Here is a 23,136-nt window from a genome sequence, read left to right on the forward strand (position 1 = left end):
ATCTATGTCTTGCGAAAATACTTATTATCCTTCAACATCTGCTGGTGTGTGGGGGGGATGGAGATAGATCGTGCCTCGTGCACAGCAAATATAGAGAGAAAGTAATTACCATTAAGCAGTCAGTGTGGATGACACACAGCTAATTAGTATGTGACACTTAAGATGAAAGGCTGAAGCGTGCATACCATTTTTCCAATTACTGTCCTTCTCGAAGGTCTCCAGCTATAAGAGCAGCGGAAATAAAAGTGCACCTTTTTCTATTTTGCATCTTTACCTCATACACTGATTTATTTTATTTATTTAAAAAACTTTTTTGTTCCAGAAGTATGAGCATCCCAGTGCTGTAAAGTTTGTGAACTTTACCTTTCGTTTGCCACCCCCACAATTTTAATCCCCAGACTTCAAAAATGTGTATAAAATAATATAATAAAGATGTGTTTTTAAGATACAAGACAATGAGGGCAATAAGAATACATAAAATATGTTGATATGAACATAAAAAATAATTTCTTTTTTAAATAAAAAATAAGACATATATAATAAATGTAGGCCTTCCTACAATCTCACAAATGTAGGATACACAGTGTAAGTGATGATAAATCTTTTAACAAGCAAAAATACAGCTGCACTTTTGAAAAACTTAACTACATTATTTTTTGGAAAAAAATAAGCTAAAATATCTAAGTTGCACATTATTAATTAAAAAAATGCAGTTCACGTGACACTACTGTGTCTGTTATCTTGTGATATACTGTATTTGCAGGGTGGTCATGAGGAGAGAATTTATTCCATCAGCAAGAACCAGGTGGAGGCTGAAGTGATTGTGCATCCGCAGCTGTCCAATACAGCAGTTGAACAGGATCCACAAAGTGACATGGAGCTCTGTCTTGATACTCCATCTTCCCAGGACCCCTTTCCCGGAGAGCAGGCAACTCCATCATCCCCTCACCAGCGGCACACAACCCCCCCTCCTTCCTGTGCCCACAGTGAGGACAACCATGAAACTGAATCTCCATTTCCTCCCATCCCCAGCACTCACATCTCTGAGGTACTGTCCAATCACAATGGACCATTTGAGAGTGGGCTCAGTCAGCCAACAGTGGGCGTTGCCAAAAACCAAGGAACAGGGCTTACTAATGGCTTTCACTCGCCAAAAGCCCTTCGGCTGAAGGCAGAAACTCTGGAGAACGGGGCCCACAGACTGTGTCCGGTGGGAAAGGTCCTGCCCACACCGGCTCTCCCCCCTTCCCCCTCGTCCTTTGCCAGTTCTGGTTTTGTCCAGTCTACCTCAGGGGCGCATAGCTAAAAAGCTGAAGGAAAGGGAATACATCAAAACAGTGGTCCTAATATTCTAGGACAGAAGAAGAAAAGACAAGGGAGGAGACTTCAACAGCACCTTCTCTGCTGGAGTGAAGTTTTTTTCTCGTAGCCACGAACGCCTCCTCTCACGGTTTTATTAAAACCTTTGGGTTCCATTATTTTATATGTATGTACATATACAGAATATTTTTTTAACACTAGTATCCATGGATATGCGTTTTACGGCATATGGGTGGCACACTTTAATCTCTCATTGTCTGCATGTACAGAGCGAGCTGACATGATTTGTTTACGTGCACACGTTATGTCAGAGTGTTTTTACTTCGAGGTGATGGATCCTGAGGCCAGCACCAGCGAGACCGTAGCGCTGAGATTAGCCATGCCCGTGGAAACGGAGCAGAACTCATTCACGGTTCAGAGTAATAGATTGATTCGAGAATAGCACGATCAGTGCTAGCAGGTGTACACCCATTCTGTCAAAGAGAACCCATTACCCTGCCACAAAACACCACCTCCTGCTGTCTCAGGGTCGCCTACCCCCTCCCCGCCCCCAAACGCACATACACAGATCTGTGCTTTGGAAACAGTTCTTCCAAAAATACCACGTGGATATTGAACCTTAATACAATAAGAATAAAACACATTCCCTGACTGGAGCTTTAGTGTCTCAGGAGTCTAACGTTCAAGGTGCGTTTATCAAGTTCCGTATGTACATATACATGAATGCTACATGTACAAAAACACGTGGAAATGAAGAAAACAACAACAAATGGACTTGATGTACATTTTCGACTGTTTGAAATGTGCCCCGAATGTACGCGTAAAAGAGATGTCGCGCTAATCCATGGTCCAAGTTTTTCTCAGTCAACAACACTACCTCATTTCTTCACAGGACTATTCTTTACGTGCGGTTTTAATGAGTTTCATTAAAGAGGCGACTTGTTAAATCCGTTTTTAAGCCGTCGAATTCATAGCCTTTGATAATAGCAGAATCTACTGCCTTTCTCACTCGGTGTCTGTATTCTTGTGTAACGGTTACTGAAACTTGTCTGGGATTATTCGTCAGTGTACAAGCATGCTGTCATCATCTTATTCAGTCCTTACTGTTGTTGCTGTGGGGGAAATGTCTCTTGTTCACTTGTCAAGACAGTTTTGCAATATTTTAAACAGGATGGAAGGCTAACCACACAGTTTAACCAGAGACCTCAGCGTTTGTGTCCATGTGCTCTACTCGTTGACTCGCCAGTCATCTCTTTCCTCAGGGAACTCTTCGCAGGGAGTCTGAGAACATTAGGAAATGGTCAAACTAGGAGAAAAGCCTCCATTTCTCAGACAGCTTTTGATCCGTATGGAATCATTACATTTTTTGTGTCTTTTAACCACGTGTCTGTAGCCACATTGGAACTGTAAATAGTTGAATCCTCCATGCAAAAATCATATTTGTATTGCTGCTGAAAGCAGGGTCTGTACCTCTATTAGCTTCCCTTTTTTATTTAAAGTTCCTTTTAAGAAAAACAAATATGTATTTCATGTTAATGTTATGTTTTTAAGCAAGCATTAAAAAAGTTTAAATTCGCTGTCATCACATCAGGTCATTGACAGGACTGCCAGTGATGCCACCACAGCTTTCACTGGCCACAGTTCATGTGTTCGTCTCAAATATGAATTCAATAGCAAACTTCACTGACTAGTGCTTAGGTACGAGAGCAAGACTATGTTCTTTTCAAGATGGTCTTTTAAACATTCCAGTTTTTATATGTTAAACTCAGGACTGTTCATGTCGAAAATGAAGATGAATGTCTACTACAGCTACTTTTAGTAACATAAGCATATCTCGCACAGCGTTAGTGTGGTTAGTCAACAAGTCATCCTTGATCTGTAGCTTCCTGTATAGTCCCTACTTAATACTGAGATTATGTACCCATTTGTTAAACTTGTTGTAGAGTTAAACTGTAAAAATGGGATGGGAATACATTTTCACTTGTGCATTTGCCGTTGCCACGGGTATGATGCTTGTGTGAGTTCTGTTCAGACATATATGAGAAGAGTGAACATGGTTGTGCTGTTGTCTCAGTTTGCTCGAGTCCAAGTACCTACAAAATGGCATCAGTCTATAGACGGTTTCAAAGCAATAACATATAGAAATGCTACTGCGCGTGCACGCTTTTGTGGCCCAAACTTAACTCCCGGTAAACATCCTGAAAAGATAGAGTCCCCGATTATTTCGGAATACAAGCAAAAGAAATATAACAAGAAAATTACATTAGCTAGCTAGTGAAAAGTATGTCTAGCCAGTATTATTTTGGGTCACCAGTAGAAGAACCATTACTTGGCTAAACTTAAATGTGACAAAGTTACACGAACCATTCAACAAATTGATTATTTAATCAAATTAACATACAATAAAGTGCAACAAATTGTTTATTATTATAAAATAAAATATTAATTTAAATTAATATAAATTAATTTAATTATAAATAGTTATATTATTAGCGACTAGACCGATCAACAAACACAGACCTAAGTTAACTTCGGGCCAGGCGAGTACATCCGATGAAACCGTCTATAGTGTTAACACGCCTACGACAATAGAAATGTTCTGGGGAAATCTAATTTTTACTTTGGTCTGAAATGCAGATTTGAGAGGATTATATGTTATTTTCGCTATGTTGGCACACTAAAATGTGCACACAAAGGCTTCATGTTAAAAGATTTATTTGTTTCCATTATTATGTGTTAGGCAGTACTAGTAGTGTATACCAACTTCAACTGATGAGTTCATTGTTGTCACTGCTGAAGCGAACAATAAAGACCAGCACTCATGTTAATCGAATGCTGGTTAGGTGCTGGTTAAGCTGGTGGACCAGCAATGCCTAGCTGGTGGTGCTGGTCAACCAGCTTGGCTTTTTAGTTAAGCTGAGAAATCTTGCTGGTTAGGTTAGTTAAGAAGCCAGGTGAAGACTCCAGCTTGCCAGCATCCACAACACACTATGCTGGTCTTTCAGGGTGTTTTACCTCATTTTAACAGGCTGGTTTCTATATTCATGCTATATTTTTAGGATGGCATTGTCAGAATGTGGAAAAGCAAAACATTTGACTGTTAAGCATGTATGTATTTGTTGTTGAGATGGGTAATGTCAGAGAGTTTTTATATGCTAAGGTTGAGGCTGGTCAGAGCGGGCTCCTATGTCAAACCATACTTCTTAAAACAGACACGAGTATATCTGGTTGTATTCTTATGCTGCATATAATCAGTGCATATTGCTGAGGTGCCCTGTCTTTGTATAAAAACATTGCAGAAAAATGCCAGCTGGCTCTGATGTTTCACAAGTGTGTAAATCTCATATCATGTGGTCCTGAAGACTTTTAGTAACAGGGGAAAAGTAACAAATTATTACACTGGCATGTTTCGTTATTGTTTTCTTATGCCAGTTTCTCTCTTTTTTTTGTGTGTAAATTATTTTTATGTGCTTTAACCCAACCAGCAGACCTGTGCGTTTTTGATATTCTCACCACACATACTGTAAACTCATCAGTGTAACACCAGCAGCAGTATGGTCTTTGAGGTTTCTGACAGTCACAACATTAACTACGTGTGTTTGTCCGTGACATGTCACAGGAAAACAGGTTTAGAGACAGGGAGAAGCCTTTAGTAACCAGTTAGTGTCCCATAATAAACTGCAGTTCATGGATCTGTGAATCTCTGTGCAGTTCCTGCATTATTACATATATGGCCATCGTTATGATTCTTTATATGCAGAATATGTAAGAAAACCTTGTTTACCTGCCTAAATTGGACTTAATTATTTTAACTGGAACAGTTTTCCCCTGTGAATAATTGATGGATTGAAATTATATCTGATGACTGATCAAATGTAGATGCTCATATTCTATACATGAGCTGTGAAGGATTGAGTCTGTTGTCAGGTGGATGAATGCAGTGGATGGTGGTGATGTTATAGTGTTTATTTTCTTCCTCAGTTACTGTCTCTGTGTGATTTGCAGTGAAAGTCTCTGCAAACTTGTACTATGTAAATAAACATATTAATAATAAAATGCTGACCCAGCCAGAGTGTCTCATTATTTATGTCAAAGCAGCTGTGTATCAGAAGAAAATGTTGAATGCATACACTAACAAAAGTGGCTGTTTGTGAAATTTGTGATAGTGATATCTGATAACAAATAGTGCACCCTAAAAAAGCAGATACTCGAAATGATCAGAGAAATGTAAATATGAGCCACAATAAATAATAGGCTATCTATACTTTAGTAATATCTGAGGCCATTTACTGTCACATCTTACATACTTAAATGAACAGATCTCACCAATAGATGTCCCTCTTTCACCGGCGTTTCACTTTTTACATATGTTCCTTCAATTTGACAGTTTCGAATCAGTGTTTATATTTTATTTTACTCAAATATAGTGATTTAAGTAATATAAACGCAAAATTCGTTTTAATTATTTGTTCTGATTTTAAAGCATTCATAATTGATGTAAGATAGAGACCATAAAAACGCACAAAAATCGCAGGCTAGTAAAAAAGTTGACAGGGAAAGAGAATATTATTCTTGATAATGTTTTTGAAGAAATTGTTGTTATGATTAAGTCTCGCACCTCATTCCATCTATACTTTTCCCGTTCGTTTCGCAGTAGGCTAAACACATAGGCCTACAATCTTTGTTCGTGGTTGATAGTATTTCTTTGTTCAGCCATGAACAATTAATAATAAAATATATAGCTTGAGGTACAGAACATAGTACGCCAGAGAACCCCTTTATATCTCTGTTTAGATATCGCGTCTTTTGTTCTTGAGAGAGAGAGAGAGAGAGAGAGAGAGAGGTCTGTGGTGTGCGCGCAGGAAGGTGGATGAACGCATTGCTAAGCGTGCGCTGGTCGCGAGGAGCAGAGACGGAGCAGAGCGCGAGATGCTTCTGACACATTCCTGAAAGATGTGCAAAATGGCGCAAGTGTGCCGGAGTCCAAAAAGCCAGCGACTGTAGTTTGGATAAAGAGGAGCTGACCGCTGCTTTTCCCGTCTTGTTTTAGCTATCGCCTTACCTCGCTTTTTATGTGTCTCGTCTATATTTCAATTTGATTAAATGGCTTCCCGGCAGAGGTGCCCGCAGGCTACGCGTTCATTTGGAATACTCCTGCTCGCTTTTGTCGGTAAGTGTGGGATTTCCTCACGATGCTGTGATCCCAGTAAATGGCCGTGAACTTGACAACATTTATTACTGTCGGCAGTAGCGATGCCTCTCTTTGTGCTTGCACAGTTTGTGTTTAAAGCGGTAGTGATTTGAGTGGGTGTGTTGCCTGAACGAATGAAATGATTTGTTGAAAGGGAGTTTTTAACGCACTTGTTTGCTAGATATTAAGATTTTATTACAATGTTTTGTTATATCTGTTGTTCTTGACTTATGCCAGAAATGGTTATCACGCGTACTGCTTGTTTGATGTGAAATTTGACATTGCAATCACATTTTATTAAAATTTGTCAATATACGATATAAAGCAGAGCATTTGGTTCTTTTATGCTATTGTGTTTTGTTTATGCAGTAGTCTAGTCATTGAGTGTGATCTGTTAAGTCAGTCAGGACTTGATATTGAAGTGTTACACTTTGTTTCTGTGTATGTCCTTTATTTAGTCACAAGACAGTTTCCATCTTTCCTGTTTGTTTGCCTCCATCTGATTTTTGGTCTTAAACCTTATTTTTCTGTCATTCCTTTCATGTAACATACAGTATACAGTACAGTAGGAAGGCTATTAACAGCAATGATATCTAAAGCAAATATGTTATTTAGGAAATTGAAATTGCTCTGCTGCAGAAATAATTCCTGGTATTCTGGTTTCTACTCAACCCACTTTTGCGTCTATCGTTCAAAGACAGCAGGAGCTCAAATTGACTTTGTTCTTTTCATTGTGTATCCAATGTAATACCTGTGGATAAACTCAAGGCTATTGTCTTGGAGATTGCATGTCCTTCTCTTACATTTCCTTGATTTCTTTGTTCCCATTTGATTGTCAGTTTGTGTGTGAGTGGACGGCCTGTTTTGTTTGGATAGAGGTCAGCATATAGATGCTTGCTTCCAGGAGCGTAACATTATTGTAATGGGGATACATTTGCTTAGTATTCACAGAGCTCATTTCACTGCCAACTAGGTAAGTTCGATCATCATAAGCCAAACACGTACATGTTGGGAGCTTGTGTTAGAAATACTGGCTTATGTAGAGTTTGTCTTCATCAAAAATATACACATTATGGGTGACATCTCAGAGCTGTCCATCAGGATGGCACTTGAGAGAGAATGAATGAGATTGAGTTGGGAAAGCATGGATTAGGTACCTCAATTGAGAGTTATTGTAAGAATACATTTTATTTTCCACTTTAGGAGAATGAACGTGAGGATACATTTGGTCCTATTGTGTAACGTATTTAATTCAGTCAAAATGTGGAAGTACAAGAAAAATAGTAATAAGTTCATCAATATATTCGACAAAAGAACATCTTTGAGCTTTTAGGTCAGTAAATGCTGAAAATATTTGAGTTGTATGATAGATTTTAAATCTAACCGTTTCAGTTGTCCTTGGTTTTTACTTAACTATGTGAAAGCTGTTTTTCTGTACCATAATACTAGTTTTTATGTGTGAAATTGTGTGTGTGTGATTGCGAAACTTGATTTAAAGTGATAGTTCTTCCAAAAATATACATTCCGTCATCATTTACTCTCCCTCTTGTCATTTCAAAACTTTATGACTTTCTTTCTTCTGCAGAATACTCAAAATATCTTCGTTTGTAGTTCATTTTTCGGTGAACTATCACTTTAAAGACCTCCAAGTGTGTGAGAAAATGCAGGACACTAATGAAAGTTATTTCTTACAATTATTTTGGACACGTTCTAATATTGGGCTAATTTCCACACCCTTGCAGCCACATGGAAGGCTACGAATGATTGAATAATTTATATTGTTTGATGACTGTCAACTGTGAATATTCTGTGAAAATGCGCAGAGCACTGTAGGAATGAGTCTTCCCATTATGCATTGATGGAGCAATAAGAGCTTTACTGGAATAATTCTTCACATATCCAACAGCTAGTCCAGTAAAAAAATGAAAAAAGTGACCGTTAAAATAAAAATCTGCTTTGATTTCTGAGGGATAATGGTTTTAAAGTCAATCTGCATCTGTTAATGTTCATTTTTCACCTATTTTCAGTAGAAAATATTTAATTCTGTAAATCTTAAATCAAGAAATCAGTTTTCCATCTGACAGCAGTGTTTTTACAGTACATTTTCAAATGAAGACATGCAGTTGGTGCCCAAGCCTGTCACATTAAAAGGCCGATATGATTTAAGGAGGTGACAAAGATGTTTGAATGAGTATGGTTGATGTGGTTGTGTGGACTACTGGAACTCCCTGTATTACGGGATCAATCAATCAGCCCTATCCCATTTACAATTAGTTCAAAACTCAGCAGCAAGAATCCTAACAAGTACAAAAAAACGTAAGCACATCACCCCAATTCTACGCTGTCTACACTGGTTGCCTGTTCGCTATAGAATTGATTTGAAAATTCTGTTATTCATTTTTAAAGCATCACATGGTCTGGCTCCCTCCTATTTATCTGACCTTTTAACTGCATATAGGCCCACTGTTTCTATTTTTTCTTCCCACCTGAGGTTATTATGGTTCCCAAAATCTAGGTTAAGATCTAGGGGTGATCGTGCTTTTTCTGTTGCTGCCACTAGACTTTGGAATTCATTGCCCCTTTCTGTTAGAACAGCCCCATCACTTTCCACTTTTAAGTCTTAATAGTTAATATTAATTAATATTAATTATTAGTTAATATTAATATTAATATAATAGTCCTATATAAATAAAAGTGACATTGACATTGTTAAAGTGATAGTTTACCTAAAAATGAAACTTCTGTCATCATTTACTCACCCTTTTGTCATTTTAAACCTGTATGAAGTGCTTTCTTCTGCAGAACACAAAAGATATTTTGAAGAATGTTGGTAACCGAACAATGGCAGCACCCATTGATTTGCATTAGTTAGGTGTCTATACAATAAAATGGGTACCATAAAGCCATACAAGTTTGAAATGACAAGAGGATGAGTAGGTGATGACAACATTTTCATTGTTTGGGTCAAATTAAAAGGCTTAACTTATTTTTTCCTTTTACTGTCTTAACAGCTAATGCACAGCATGCTATCCTAAATATTCGTGCAATAAACTGGTAAGAGTATGATTACTTGTTGAACGACTTGTTGATTAGTCAACAATCATGATGATTAAAGAGAGGGTGGAGTTCAGAAGAGGCATGTCTATTTAAAGACCTCATTAATACACAACTGATATTCAATGCACTTTACGCATGGAGGAGGAGATGATGCGCATGCACTGTATGTTGCTTTACGTCATGGAAAACTATTATAAACCCATTTTTAAAGTGTAAAGCAAATGCTATTCAGTTCGTGACTGGTCTGTTATTTCACCTGCTCAGGGTCAGGCTGCCAGGACTAAATGGTTGGCATTTAACACAGAGTTGGCGTTTTTGATCACATTATAATCACATTTATATGACCCAGGGCAGGATACAGATCATGTTGCTATAGTTAACACTGGGATTGTGTAGAGGGAAAATGAATGTTGAAATATATATGAATTATAACGCTCATGGGAATGATTCGGTTTCATTAAAGCATGTTCAATACATGATCAAAAACCAAGCCTATACTCTACAATTTGACAAGCTTGGAGTCATAGTGGTTAACCTCCCATTAATGATAAATGAATGGATTTTGATTTGAAGGTGAAGCTAAATCCGCTGAACAGATAAACTCTGAAATGTATCTAACTCACCTGATAGGATGCCATTCAAACCTAAATGCAACGTTGACGTATGAGTTGTGATTGAAAGAGGAAAATGTAGGGCTACAAGACAACATGCTGTGCTTCATATAACAGAACACAACATGACAGGTAAATGAGACCGGTACCTTTCTCTGTGTTTATGTCTTGTAGCAGTTTAAAATACTGTTTTGAGGCATATGTATGGTAACTAATAGTTCCTGTTGTGCTGGGTTTCACTGTATGAAACCCAGATTTTCAAAAATGAAAATGCTGTCATCATTTACACACCCTCAAGTTGTTCCGATTAAATTACTTTGTTGTGCTGAACAAAAAGAAAGATATTTGGAAGAATGTTAGCAACTGGGATTTCTGGGGCACCATTGACTACCATAGTAGAAAGAATAAAATATAATAAAGTATAATAGTTTTGTTCTGTTGAAGACAAAAGAAAACATTTCGAAGAATGTTGGAAAACAAACAGTTCTGGGGCACCTTTGGCAACTAATTTAATGGTAGTCATAAAATGTATAAAGGTCTGGAACCACTTGAAGTTGAGTTAATGATGACAGAATTATAATTTTTGGGTGAACTATATCTAGAAGTTTGAGGTAATTTAGTGTGCCTATAAAAGAACAAACAACATACAGATCAGTCCCCCTTTAAGGTGTTCCCAAAACTAAAATCACTCCTGTTGAGCCTCTTGTGACTGTAGTATATTTATGATGCGTTGTTGAAATGAGTTTTGGTCTGAACAACTCTTTTTCAGGTGATAAATGTTGATGACTTTTTCTCTAGTTAAAGCTGACCTGGTGTGGCGTGCATATAAACCCTTGTGTGAACACCACTCTGTACACTGCTGTGTATGTGCCTGCAGGCTCCAGGACTCACGCTAGATAAACTCCAGGGGGCTGTAGCCCTGCTTAAACCCTAAACATCCATCGAAAGAAGAGTCACTGCAAACAGTGTGTTAATGTGACTGCTGCTGTATACTTGTTCATGGTTTTTGTCCTCCTTTATTACTTTCTTTAATATAGTTCTCACCTTTTCTTTTCAACTCCATCTCTGTTTTTTTGTTCTTGTCTTGCTTTGCTGCGTTTCTCCTGCTTTGATTGATGTATGATCTGAGTCAAGACTTGCTTCCTTTAAAGTTCTCTGATCGATTGCTCTATAGACTTCACTGCTTCTGATGTAGCATTTGTTTCTCACTGGCTTTACTGAACATAAGTGACCCTTGAACACAAAACCAAGCTTACATTTTTTGGAATGAGATTTATACATCATCTGCAAGCAGAATAAATAGACTTTCCATTGATTTATGGCTTGTTGGGATATGGCAATATTTGGCGAAGACACAACTCTTTGAAAATCTGGAATCTGAGGGTGCATAAAAATCGAAATGTTGAGAAAATCAACTTTGAAGTTGTTAATCAGAGGCACTGTAGCAAGCCATTGCTAAGAAGAAACAGGTTTGTTTTAACGCTTTCTATTGGCTTACCACTGAAATGACGTTGTGGAGAGTACATGAACCCAACACGGAAATAAAAAGCTTTACATTTTGTTTCCAAACTTGAGTGGATAATTCCCAAAGAGGAGGCAGTAGCGTGCAATGTTTGTAGATGTGTTTTCCACCATTTTTGTTCACGATTTTGCTGCAACCACTCACAAAAATAAAATTGATAACACAGATATCAAAACTAGATGCCGCATTAGCCATTATATGGGCCGCTATACGTCATTCGTCTACCATATTGGAACAGTGCGAGTCTTTCTGTGTTGCCAAGTCTGCGGCTTTAGAGTGAATTGGGTTAAAATTGTAACTGTTGCTCTGCTTTGCTTTATCCACAGGTTAGGAGTGGAAGAATTTCATTATATAGACGTCAATCTTAAAATGATTTTATTTATGAAAGTTAAGTTCTGTTACTTGGACTTTTGTCATAGATCTGGCAACCCTGCCAAGCTGGTCCGTTAACATCCAAGAGAAAGTTGACTGCATGATTATAAAAAAAATTATACATTTTTATAATGCGCCTTTCTCACATCCAAAGCGATACAACAATACATTAAATAAGTAATAATTAAAAAAATATGTTAAATAAATGATAAGGAAAAGGAACACAATATATGGAACATACAGTCAGGTCCATAAATATTGGGACATCAACACAATTCTAACATTTTTGGCTCTATACACCACCACAATGGATTTCAAATGAAACGAACAAGATGTGCTTCAACTGCAGACTGTCAGTTTTTGTTTGAGGGTATTTACATCCAAATCAGGTGAATGGTGTAGGAATTACAACAGTTTGCATATGTGCCTCCCACTTGTTAAGGGACCAAAAGTAATGTGACCGAATCATAAGCCCACGCCATGACACTACCACCACCATGCTTCACAGATGAGGTGGTATGCTTAGGATCATGAGCAGTTCCTTTCCTTCTCCATACTCTTCTCTTCCCATTACTCAAGTTGATCTTGGTCTCATCTGTCCATAGGATGTTGTTTCTAGAACTGTGAAGGCTTTTTTAGATGTCGTTTGGCAAACTCTAATCTGGCCTTCCTGTTTTTGAGGCTCACCAATGGTTTACATCTTGTGGTGAACTCTCTGTATTCACTCTGGTGAAGTCTTCTCTTGATTGTACTCTTATTTAACACATACAGCTACCTCCTGGAGAGTGTCCTTGATCTGGCCAACTGTTGGGAAGGGTGTTTTCTTCACCAGGGAAAGAATTCTTCGGTCATCCACCACAGTTGTTTTCCGGGGTCTTCCTTGTCTTTTGGTGTTGCTTAGCTCACCGGTGCGTTCCTTCTTTTTAAGAATGTTCGAAACAGTTGTTTTGGCCACGCCTAATGTTTTTGCTATCTCTCTGATGGGTTTGTTTTGTTTTTTCAGCCTAATGATGGCTTGCTTCGCTGATAGTGACAGCTCTTTGGATCTCATCTTGACAGTTGACATCAACAGATTCCAAATGCAAATAGCACACTTGAAATGAACTCTGGATCTCTTATCTGCTCATTGTAATTGGGATAGTTAGGAAATAACACACACCTGGCCATGGAACAGCTGAGAAGCCAATTGTCCCAATACTTTTGGTCCCTTAACAAGTGGGAGGCACATATGCAAACTGTTGTAATTCCTACACCGTTCACCTGATTTGGATGTAAATACCCTCAAATTAAAGCTGACAGTCTGCAGTTAAAGCACATCTTGTTCGTTTCATTTGAAATCCATTGTGGTGGTGTATAGAGCCAAAACTGATAGAATTGTGTTTATGTCCCAATATTTATGGACCTGACTGTATTTGTTGTTGCGCAAATTCAAACATTATACTACAATAACACATGACAACAACGAAAGGGTATTACATTTTTCGGGAAATAGCCATGGCTGTGAAGGTGTTTTGGCATTCTAGCAAACTGAATGAAGTCGTTGAACCGTTCCAAGATGACGGATGCGTCTACATGCTTGGAACGCTTGAATGGAACATGATCTTTCTATCGTAATGATTTTTGGCATTAAAGATCATCAAACCATATGTGGTTGGCTTGGCTACTGCTGCAAATATACCCGTGCTACTTATGACAGGTTTTGTGGTCCAGGGTCACATGCATGCTTGACGCAGAAATAGTAAATGTCAGAGGAAATTGATGGAAAATGGCCCAAATTTGTTCATTCCGTCAAAATAACAGCACTGTGTTTTCAGAAGCCTTCTTGACTGTAGTACTTGATTCATCAGATTGTCATCAAATGAAAATGAACCCCTTAAGTCCTTTACAATAAGAAACCTGATGGCAGGCTTCATCTCGAGTAGACGAGAGAGTGTTTTCAGTTGCTCTGGGGATGTGCATGAAATGCTGAGAATGATTTCCTGCTGGTCCTGTAGTTAAAGCTAGAGATACATTTCAGGCAACAATAGAGAAGAACATGATTGAAATATTCAGGCCACTTTCATGACATAATGAGAAACTGTATTTCTGTCTTTCTCTTCATTTACTTGTCATGTGATCTGCAGGGACAAGCGACTCAAGGCAGTCCAGTGCGGGGAATCGTATTTTGGGGATGCAATCTGAACGATGATGATGGTCTCTAGCTGCCCCTTTTGTGCCCCCCACAACCCACCCCACACCCCCCACTCGCCTAACTTCAGATAGATTCCTGAGCCGCAGGGCAGAGACTGCTACTGTTTAGCCCATCAGTGACTGAAACCTGATACTTTAAGCGCTGAAGCACAGGAGACACCACTAAGCAAATTCTTTATCACACTAAGGCTGGGCAGCGTGCTTGCCTCCCTTTTTATCCTCCCTCTCATTGGTATGAGCGTCAGTGATCTGCTGAAGGACATTGTTGTAAAAAAGTGAACATTTAGTGAGATGTATAAGTGTAGGAGTGTGGATGTGTTTCAGTCTGTGTGAGGATTTATAATTTTGGCTGAGTGGCAAAAGATCAGATGGGACTGAACCTCAGGTGATTCACTTTAAAGAAGGTTAAAGAGTGTTTGATATTTATTATGCTGTTGGTGTCATAATAGTCAGGGTCATTGAGAAAAAAGGATTGGCAAGATAAGAAATGTAAAAGTCTTAAAAAAAATTGCTTTAAATGCATGATATTTTTATGTTTTATGTATTTATGTTGATTTGAGTAATTACGAATAAGTAAAAACTGAAGTAACCTGAAAATTTCAAATGTTGTTACTAGCAAAGAATGAGAAATATTAGATATTTCGTACTTATATAAAATACTTATATAAAATCTATATCAGACAAAAATATTTAGTTGTCCTTTAAATTAAAATTTAATGGCTTTTTTTAAAGAAATCACTTTTCAAATTAAGAAATTAAGAGACTTCTTTAAAATGGTTTATTTAATTTGTGTTTTAAAATGTAGTTTATTTGAATAATAAAACGTTAAATTTGAAAACTCAAAAACTTATTTAAATATATAAATAAATAGATACATTTAAAACTGTTTATTTAATTCATGATTTAAAAAAGGGGGAAAAAGTTAATTATTTTACAAGCACATCTAAATCGCTTTTAAAAAAAGCACAGTGTATAATCACAGTCATGCAATTTTGAAGAAACCTACCCACATCTAAGGGGTGATAAAAAATAAAGCTTTTGTCTGAAAGCTGAGACTCTTTTCTTTCATTTGATATATTGTTTGTCCATAAATTAATTACAGAAAATGTACTGTGAGCCATCAAAATTTTGTGAAAATGAATAAACGCTGGCACTGGCTGGCAACTTTTTTTTTAAAGGCTGGCGGGTAAAGAGTTAAAGGTACAGTGTATAAGAATTTTGCAGTAAAATATCCAAAAACCACTAGGCCAATGTTATATATATTTTTCACCTGAGTACTTCTGTATGGTTCCAAACTGCTTTTAAATCCTGAGAAAATTGCCATTCTACAGTTTATTTGCCTGTCAAAGGCTTCATATCCACGTTACCCTCTGTTACCGCCTTCACTGTCGTAGACAGACGCGGAAGTAGTTTGTACAGTTGGTCCATCTAGCATTATTGCAAATGATGTGGGTACGTTAAAAAATAACTTTTACTATGATTGATTTGAACACTGATTCTGCTGGACCTATCTGCAGCGTTTGACACTGTCAATCACCAGATACTGCAAGCAACCCTGTCATCTAGGAATCTCAGGCTCTCCGCTGGTCCAAATCCAATCCTTCAGGGTGTCATGGATTGGTGCTCGGACCACTGCCTATTTCGATCTACACAATGTCCTTGGCACCCATCATACGGGCACATGGGTTCTCGTATCACTCTTATGCTGATAACCAGATCTACATCTCGTTTCACCCAGACGATACCACTGTAGCAGCTCGCATTACAGCCTGCCAAAAGGACATCTCAGCTTGGATGAAAGAGCATTACCTCCCGCTGAACCCGGCCAAGACAAACTGTTTCCGGCACACCCCATGGTGCAACACGATCTCACCATCCAACTTGGCAATACCACAATAACTTGTTTCAAAACAGCCAGGAACCTCAGAGTCATATTTGATGAACAGCTGTCATTCAAGGATCACATTGCAAACTCAACGCGGTAATGCGATATGCCTTATTCAACATTAGAAAGGTTAGAACATATCTCTCTGAGTATGCGGCTCAACTCCTTGACCAGACCCTTGTAATCTCAAGGTTGGACTACTGCAATGCTCTCCTTGCTGGTCTTCCTCCAAAGGCTATCAAACCGCTCCAGCTGGTTCAGAACGCAGCAGCACGCTGCTTCTTCCAACAGCCCCAAAAGTGCTCATGTGACACCACTTTTCATCTCTCTCCACTTGCTACCGGTTGAAGCCTGAATCCGATTCAAGTAACTTACAACTAACTGACCCTCTCTTTTTCTCTCAATAGGTAGTGGTCTAGCTTTTATTGAAACCAGTAACTTTGTATTGGCAACTATTGCATTTTTGCCTTTGTATGACATATTGCTTATTGCTCCTTAAACTCTTTGTAAGTCGCTTTGGATAAAAGCGTCTGCTAAATGACTTAATGTTAATCAAAATGCATATTAGTTCTGGGCGGTATTACCATTTCCTGATTTAAACAGGTTTCCCAGTACTTGAGGGTATTTTTTACCCCATTTTCTACCGATTGAGAAAAGAAATACTGCAGTTGATTGACTTAAAATGCCCTTGTATACTGTCATGGTGAGTGAACATTGTAGAAAAAAATCCAAACTAGTTTTATACAGGTTTGTAAGTGAAATCCCACAAAAGAATGCTGTTTATAAAGAGGTGGCACTCATGATGAAGTGAAGGAATCAGAATGCATGACAGTTGCAGTCCTAATACAGAACCTTTAAATTGTTCAAATTTTGCAATGTTACATAATGTAAATAATCCCCTTCCACTATAATAATTGCAAAGTTTCGACTTCATAAACAACTGAATACCATGCAAAGGTAACTTGCATACATAATATTTAAGCAAAAAACTAGAGAACAGGGCTCGAAATTAAAAAATTTCCTTGTTCGCACTGAAAATTCTAAAATTGATACCATGTTCGGTCTGAATAGTGAAAACAAAATCATTTTATCAATTTGACATCACATATCAATATGTGATGTCTGCTATGTTTTACATAATCACAATGGCTTCATGATTTCCTGAAATCATATTTTTTTATCATAAAACAAAGGCTTAAATTAGATATGTGAGAGGAAAACGATCGCTTCACGTTGTCAATGTTCCTCCTTCCTCTACTGACCCTTATTTCTCATCATAGGACACAGAGAAACAATTAAAACTAAAAACACACCATATTATATGCTCATATTGAGCAGGTATGGGGGAAACACGATCGCTTTTTGAAGATGTTTGCTCGTGAGGGTATTTAAAGGCTTTTTGACCACACAGGCTCTACATCAGAACACGCATGCGTCAAACAATGCTAATACCGAATGCACTGTTGTGTGGCTTTAGGGAACGCGTGCTGGAAAATAGCACAATTAAATCAGGAAGTCAAAAAAGTATTCCCTTAATTTTTACATGTTTTTCTATCAAAAAAAACTATCTAGTAATCCTAGAAAGCTTTTCCACACAATTAACAGTTTACTCAATGCGGATGCTTCCGGCTCCATGAGTGCATCTGATCAGTTATGTAATGATTTTCTTAAATTTTTCAGTGAAGAAATTGTTAATGTCTGCAAACTTATATGTAGTTCTTCTGAGCCTGCTATTTCTACAGCTAATTCACAAACCTTCTCTGGTACCTCATTCTCTAAATTTACTTCAGTACAATCACTCTGCAGGCCAGTTTCTCATATTAAAGTCTCCACTTGCATACTTGACCCTATGCCCTGTAGTCTTTTTAAATCATGCTTTGACTATTTATGTCCCTCAGTGCTTGCTATTATAAATTACTCTTTGTCAACCCATTTTGAAAAAGGCAAAGCACCGACATTAATTTTTTTCTAACTATTGCCCAATTTCGTATCTATTCCTCCATTTCTGGCGAAACTCTTAGAGGGTGTAGTAGTAGTAGGGGCCCCATCAATCTGGGTTTCAGAAACAGCACAGAGACTACGTTGGTCAAAGTCACTAATGACTTGCTAACAGCTTCTGATTCTGGCTCTCTGTCCCTTCTTGTTCTCTTGGATCTTAGCTCAGCCTTCGATACCATTGACCATAAATTGCTACTTAACCGTCTTGAGTCTGTATTAGGCTTGTCAGACACAGTTCTTGACTATTTCAGGTCATATCTTACTGACTGCTGGCAATTTGTGTGTATGGGGGGCTTTAGATTAGGTTGGATTTATATATACTGTTGTCCCACAGGGGTCACTATTGGGTCCCTTACTCTTCAGCATATATATCCACACTAGGTGAACTTAAGATCTCTTAACCTTAATTATATTTTTTATGCTGATGACACACAGATTTATATTCATTCAAGACCAGGTCAACAGGTGGATGTTGGTTCATCTATCTAACTGTGTCGATGTGTTTAAGAACTGGATGTCTGATCATTTTCTGTCTCTAAATGACTCCAAAACTGAAGTTATGCTCATTGGCTCTCCCCATCAGCTGCGAAATGCAAGCTCTTTAACTTTATCAATCGATGGAGCCACCTTGGAGCTTCAAAGCAAACTAAAAAAATCTTGGAGTCATTTTTGATGCTTCACTGACATTTGAGCCTTTTATTCATAATACAGTTTAGATATCCTTTTTCCATCTGAGAAATATAGAAATGTTGTCCTTTTCAGTTGCTTAGAGGTTGATAAATTATTTTGTTATTTTTCACTTATTGATTATTGTAATGGTCTTCTATCTGGAGTATTTAAAAAATCCATTAGCAAACTACAATATGTACAAAACTCAGCAGCTAGAATTCTTTCTGGGGGTAGTTCTGGTGACCATATTTCTCCTGTTTTGGAGTCTTTACATTGACTCCCTGTCCGATACCTCGTTGCTTTTAAAATCCTTATGTTAACATTTAAGGCTTTTCATGGCCTGGCTCCTTAGTACCTGTCTGATCTGTTATTGCCTAACACAACATGTCGAAATATGCGCTCTTCTCAGTGTGTATTTTTAGTGGTTCCCAAGACACTGCTTCACTCAATGGGTGATAGAGCATTCTCTTCATATGTTCCTAATCTCTGGAACTCTCTCCCGGCGGACATCAGGGAGGCAAATTCACCAGCAACTTTTAAATCTCTTCTCAAATCGTTTTATTTTAGGATTGGTTTTACTTGATTCGATTTTTTTTTTTACCTGATGAGATGTCTGCTGTGAAGAGCTTTGAGAAAGCAAGCCTTTAATGGCGCTATACACAATAAATGTATTATTATTATTGTTATATCTGGAATTATTTGAAACCTTGGAGTGTCTAGTTTCTAGAGAACTGCACCATTTTGGCTTTTGATGTACATAAAATAAATAACTCATAGCTTCTTTAAAATCATATGTTTATGATAATGAACATTTTTCATAACGCTCAAATATGTCAAACATGTTCAAGTTACATATCAAATGAAAGCTCTTATTCTACAGAATATACTGTAGATCTCCAGTTGGATTTATGGATATTTTTCCATTGATCGAATGCAAGTCGAATAAATTATGATGTATGAAATTTATATTTGTAAACAAACAACACATCCATCGAATATCTAAGCTTATAACTGCATCCCACCATTGAACTTAGCCACAAATGTTACATAAGATGGTTGCTTTCTACAAATTAAGTCCGTTCCTACCTCGTTTCCTGTTTTTAAAAGTTAAATATGCTGCATCAGCAACATGACATAGAACCCAAGTTTCGCTTGTCACATGCACTTTCATCTATATAACATGTAACTTTGAGAGGTTTACTGTGAAATTACACAAAATTATTCCATTTTTTATACTACTCCAAGGGTTCATGGGGTCTGTTTAAAATTGGGTATGCCAAATTGAAGCGAAAATTACGAAAAAAGGTCACTTGAGATGCTTTAGAGTAATAATTGAATACCACATTATAGAGAAAAAATCATTTGTCCTCTATTTGTTGAGATCTATTGGAATCAAGAACAATTTTCTGCTGGTTCTTGGGCACCTCAAGTTTAGAGAAATACACTTTCAAAAACAGACTTTAGAAAAAAACAAATGTGAAAAATGTGACAAATGTGAAAAAGAATTTGCAAAACGTTTTACAAAAAGTTTTTTTTATTAATACTCATGCAATAATACACAATTCAAATTAAAATGTAAAGTTCAATTTTCATTTTCTCTTTTATTTCATTTTCTTTTACGTTTGAAAGTCATCCAAATTATATGTTAATCAGTGGGTGCTGAGGAGCATCTCCATTACTGGTAAATCCCATAAAAATGTCATATCCGTTTATTAGAATGAACCTGTGTAGACCTTGTTGACCTAGCTCTTTGTATTGAATACGACCGAATGTGCGGTTGTCCCTGTCGGTACACGATCTGGGATGCCTGCACGATCCGTCCGCGCATGCGCATAATGACTTAATAGTGTACCGACAGTCCCCATTCCCCCGCTGACCTACCCTCACACTGTACTGTACGTTACCATCCGAACACAAGCACGCTTTCTTTATTACATTGTGACTGCTTTTAAAAAACATGGACAAAACTACCTTTCTCAGCACAATAGAGTCCATCGTATTGTTATATAGGTGTGTTTAACCTTCACGCATGCGGTGCTCAAACCAATCCGATATGATATCATAGTAATACGAGAGCGATATGAGAGTCAATCATGTCGATATGAGATCAGTTCCCAGTTATGGCGTTAAGTCAATTGGAAAGTAAACCATTTTTCTGTTTTCGTTTTCAATGGATAAATGACAGATAAACCGCAAAATTGTCTTGTTTTCCCAACGCTTGGTTCTGGATTATTAGTAGAAAATAAAAACAAAGGTCCTTTTTTGTTTTTTAATTTACCTTTCTAAAACCAAAAATAGATGACCAGAAGGAATGGCAGTCTTGCCTCGAGATTTTAGTAAAAATTACATGTCAAATTATAAGTTGCACTTTCTTTTTCAATTTGACAGGGACAGCGCGCGTTGTTTTATGTTTTGTTTGTTTTTTTCCTCCCATGGCTGTTTTCATTATTAGTAAGTCTGTACTCACGAGTTGGTCCAGTCCGACCTTACAGCAAGACCAGAGCCCCTCCAGCCGGTCCCGTCCGGCCTTCCAGAGTCCGCTGCCCAGCCTGTCCCATCCGATCTCCGTATGAGCACCTGGACTCAGACCAAATATTTTTGGGGTGGAGCCATATGGGAGGGATAGCCCGATCGGCTAGACTGGTAGTCGGGCACACGGTGTGGCCGGCGCCCTCCAGTCCTCCCGACCTGGACGTATCGTACTGGAGGCCTCCCATCCCGCGTTCTGTGTACCCTTCCCCACTTGGTGCTGTTTGGGCGCGAGGACGCGCCTTTTAGAGGGGGGGGGAATGTCACAGTTATTTTTTTGTTTTGTTTTGTTTTTTCCTCCCATGGCTGTTTTCGTTAATAGTTAATTAGTCCCTCACCTGTTTCAGTTTCCCTTGATTATGTTTTCCCTTTTTTTTAAGCCCTTTGTGTTTTTCAGTTCATTGTCTGCAATTGTTTATGTTAAACGTGTGTGATGTTTACCTTTTGTTTTATATTAAAGTACCTTATTTGGAGTACCTGTTGAGTACGCTATCTTCTCAACTCAACTCAACTCAACTTTATTTATATAGCGCTTTTTACAATTTTCATTGTTACAAAGCAGCTGTACATGAGACACATTTAATACAAGTATGAATTCTAAAGCAGCCCCCCCGGCCAGGCAGATAGTGCAAAACAATATGCAAACGGTGGTGAGGAACCCAAAACTCCCATCGAGAAAAAAAACCTCAGGGGAACCCAGGCCCAACCAGGGGATTCCAGTTCCCCTCTGGCAAAAGCTGCTGCCTCTGCACAAGCTCATCAGTGCTTGCACAACAAGGCTTAGTAAAAATATAAAAATTAAAGATTATCATTAACAATCTAATAGCATTTGAAATGTTGTAGAAAAAACAAAGTTGTCGCGTCCTTTATCCAGCTCTATCCTCTTAGCACTTGTCAGGTCACCGCTTCCCATTCTCAGCTCAGCCATCAGGTCTGGGCATGAACTGCATCCTGCGGTAACCTTGGAACAAAGAGACAAGACTGGCTGAGAGTAGAGTACTGTTCTGCACTCTTTGATGCAACAAGTACATCATTTGTTGTTGGATGTGTTCCTGGTTCCGGTTGATCTAAATAATGCAGCCTAAATCCTCTGAGGATTAATATTATGGAGGTGTAGTTTATGCAAGATTAAAAAGATGAGTCTTTAGTCTAGATTTAAACTGACAGAGTGTGTCTGCCTCCCGGACCGTGCAGGGAAGAATATTCCAAAGTTTAGGCGCTAGATAAGAAAAGGATCTACCACCTGCACTTGATTTTGAAATTCTAGGTATTACCAACTGACAGGACCCCTTAGAGCGTAATGTACGTGGTGGTCTGTAATACAATAGAAGTTCATTCAAATACTGCGGCGCTAGACCATGTAGGGCTTTATAGGTAATAAGCAAGATCTTAAAGTTAATGCGATGCTTTATAGGTAACCAGTGCAAGGTTGACAGAACCGGGGTTATATGCTCATACTTTTTTGTACGTGTAAGAACTCGAGCTGCCGCGTTTTGAACCAGTTGCAGTTTTTGTAATAGGCCCGCAGGGCAACCACCTAGAAGTGCATTACAGTAATCTAGTCTTGATGTCATGAATGCATGAATTAATTTCTCTGCATCTGACAGTGACAGCATATGACGTAATTTAGATATATTCTTAAGATGGAAAAATGCAATTTTACAGGTGTTTGCGACATGGCTTTCAAATGAGAGAGTACTGTCAAATACAACGCCAAGATTCTTAGCTGATGACGAGGATTTTATGGAGCATCCGTCAATCGTTAAGCAGTATTCTTGGTTGTTACGCATAG

At 38.1% G+C, this 23,136-nt stretch overlaps 2 protein-coding genes across 2 annotated transcripts in view; both read left to right on the forward strand.

Moving 5' to 3' along the window:
- igdcc4 (immunoglobulin superfamily, DCC subclass, member 4) overlaps nt 1-5,373 on the forward strand; it is a 63,897-nt gene extending 58,524 nt beyond the window's left edge. The window contains exon 20 of the mRNA XM_056758258.1: nt 764-5,373. Within this exon, the coding sequence (XP_056614236.1) occupies nt 764-1,306 (543 nt within the window). The 3' untranslated portion in view covers nt 1,307-5,373. The remainder of the gene's footprint in view (nt 1-763) is intronic.
- An 843-nt stretch (nt 5,374-6,216) lies between these two features.
- The window catches only part of igdcc3 (immunoglobulin superfamily, DCC subclass, member 3), a 76,642-nt gene continuing 59,722 nt past the window's right edge, over nt 6,217-23,136 (forward strand). The window contains 1 exon segment of the mRNA XM_056758304.1: nt 6,217-6,490. Within this exon segment, the coding sequence (XP_056614282.1) occupies nt 6,424-6,490 (67 nt within the window). The 5' untranslated portion in view covers nt 6,217-6,423.

The sequence above is a fragment of the Triplophysa dalaica genome, chromosome 1 (genome assembly GCF_015846415.1).
Source record: "Triplophysa dalaica isolate WHDGS20190420 chromosome 1, ASM1584641v1, whole genome shotgun sequence".
In the NCBI taxonomy this organism is placed as follows: Eukaryota; Metazoa; Chordata; class Actinopteri; order Cypriniformes; family Nemacheilidae; genus Triplophysa; species Triplophysa dalaica.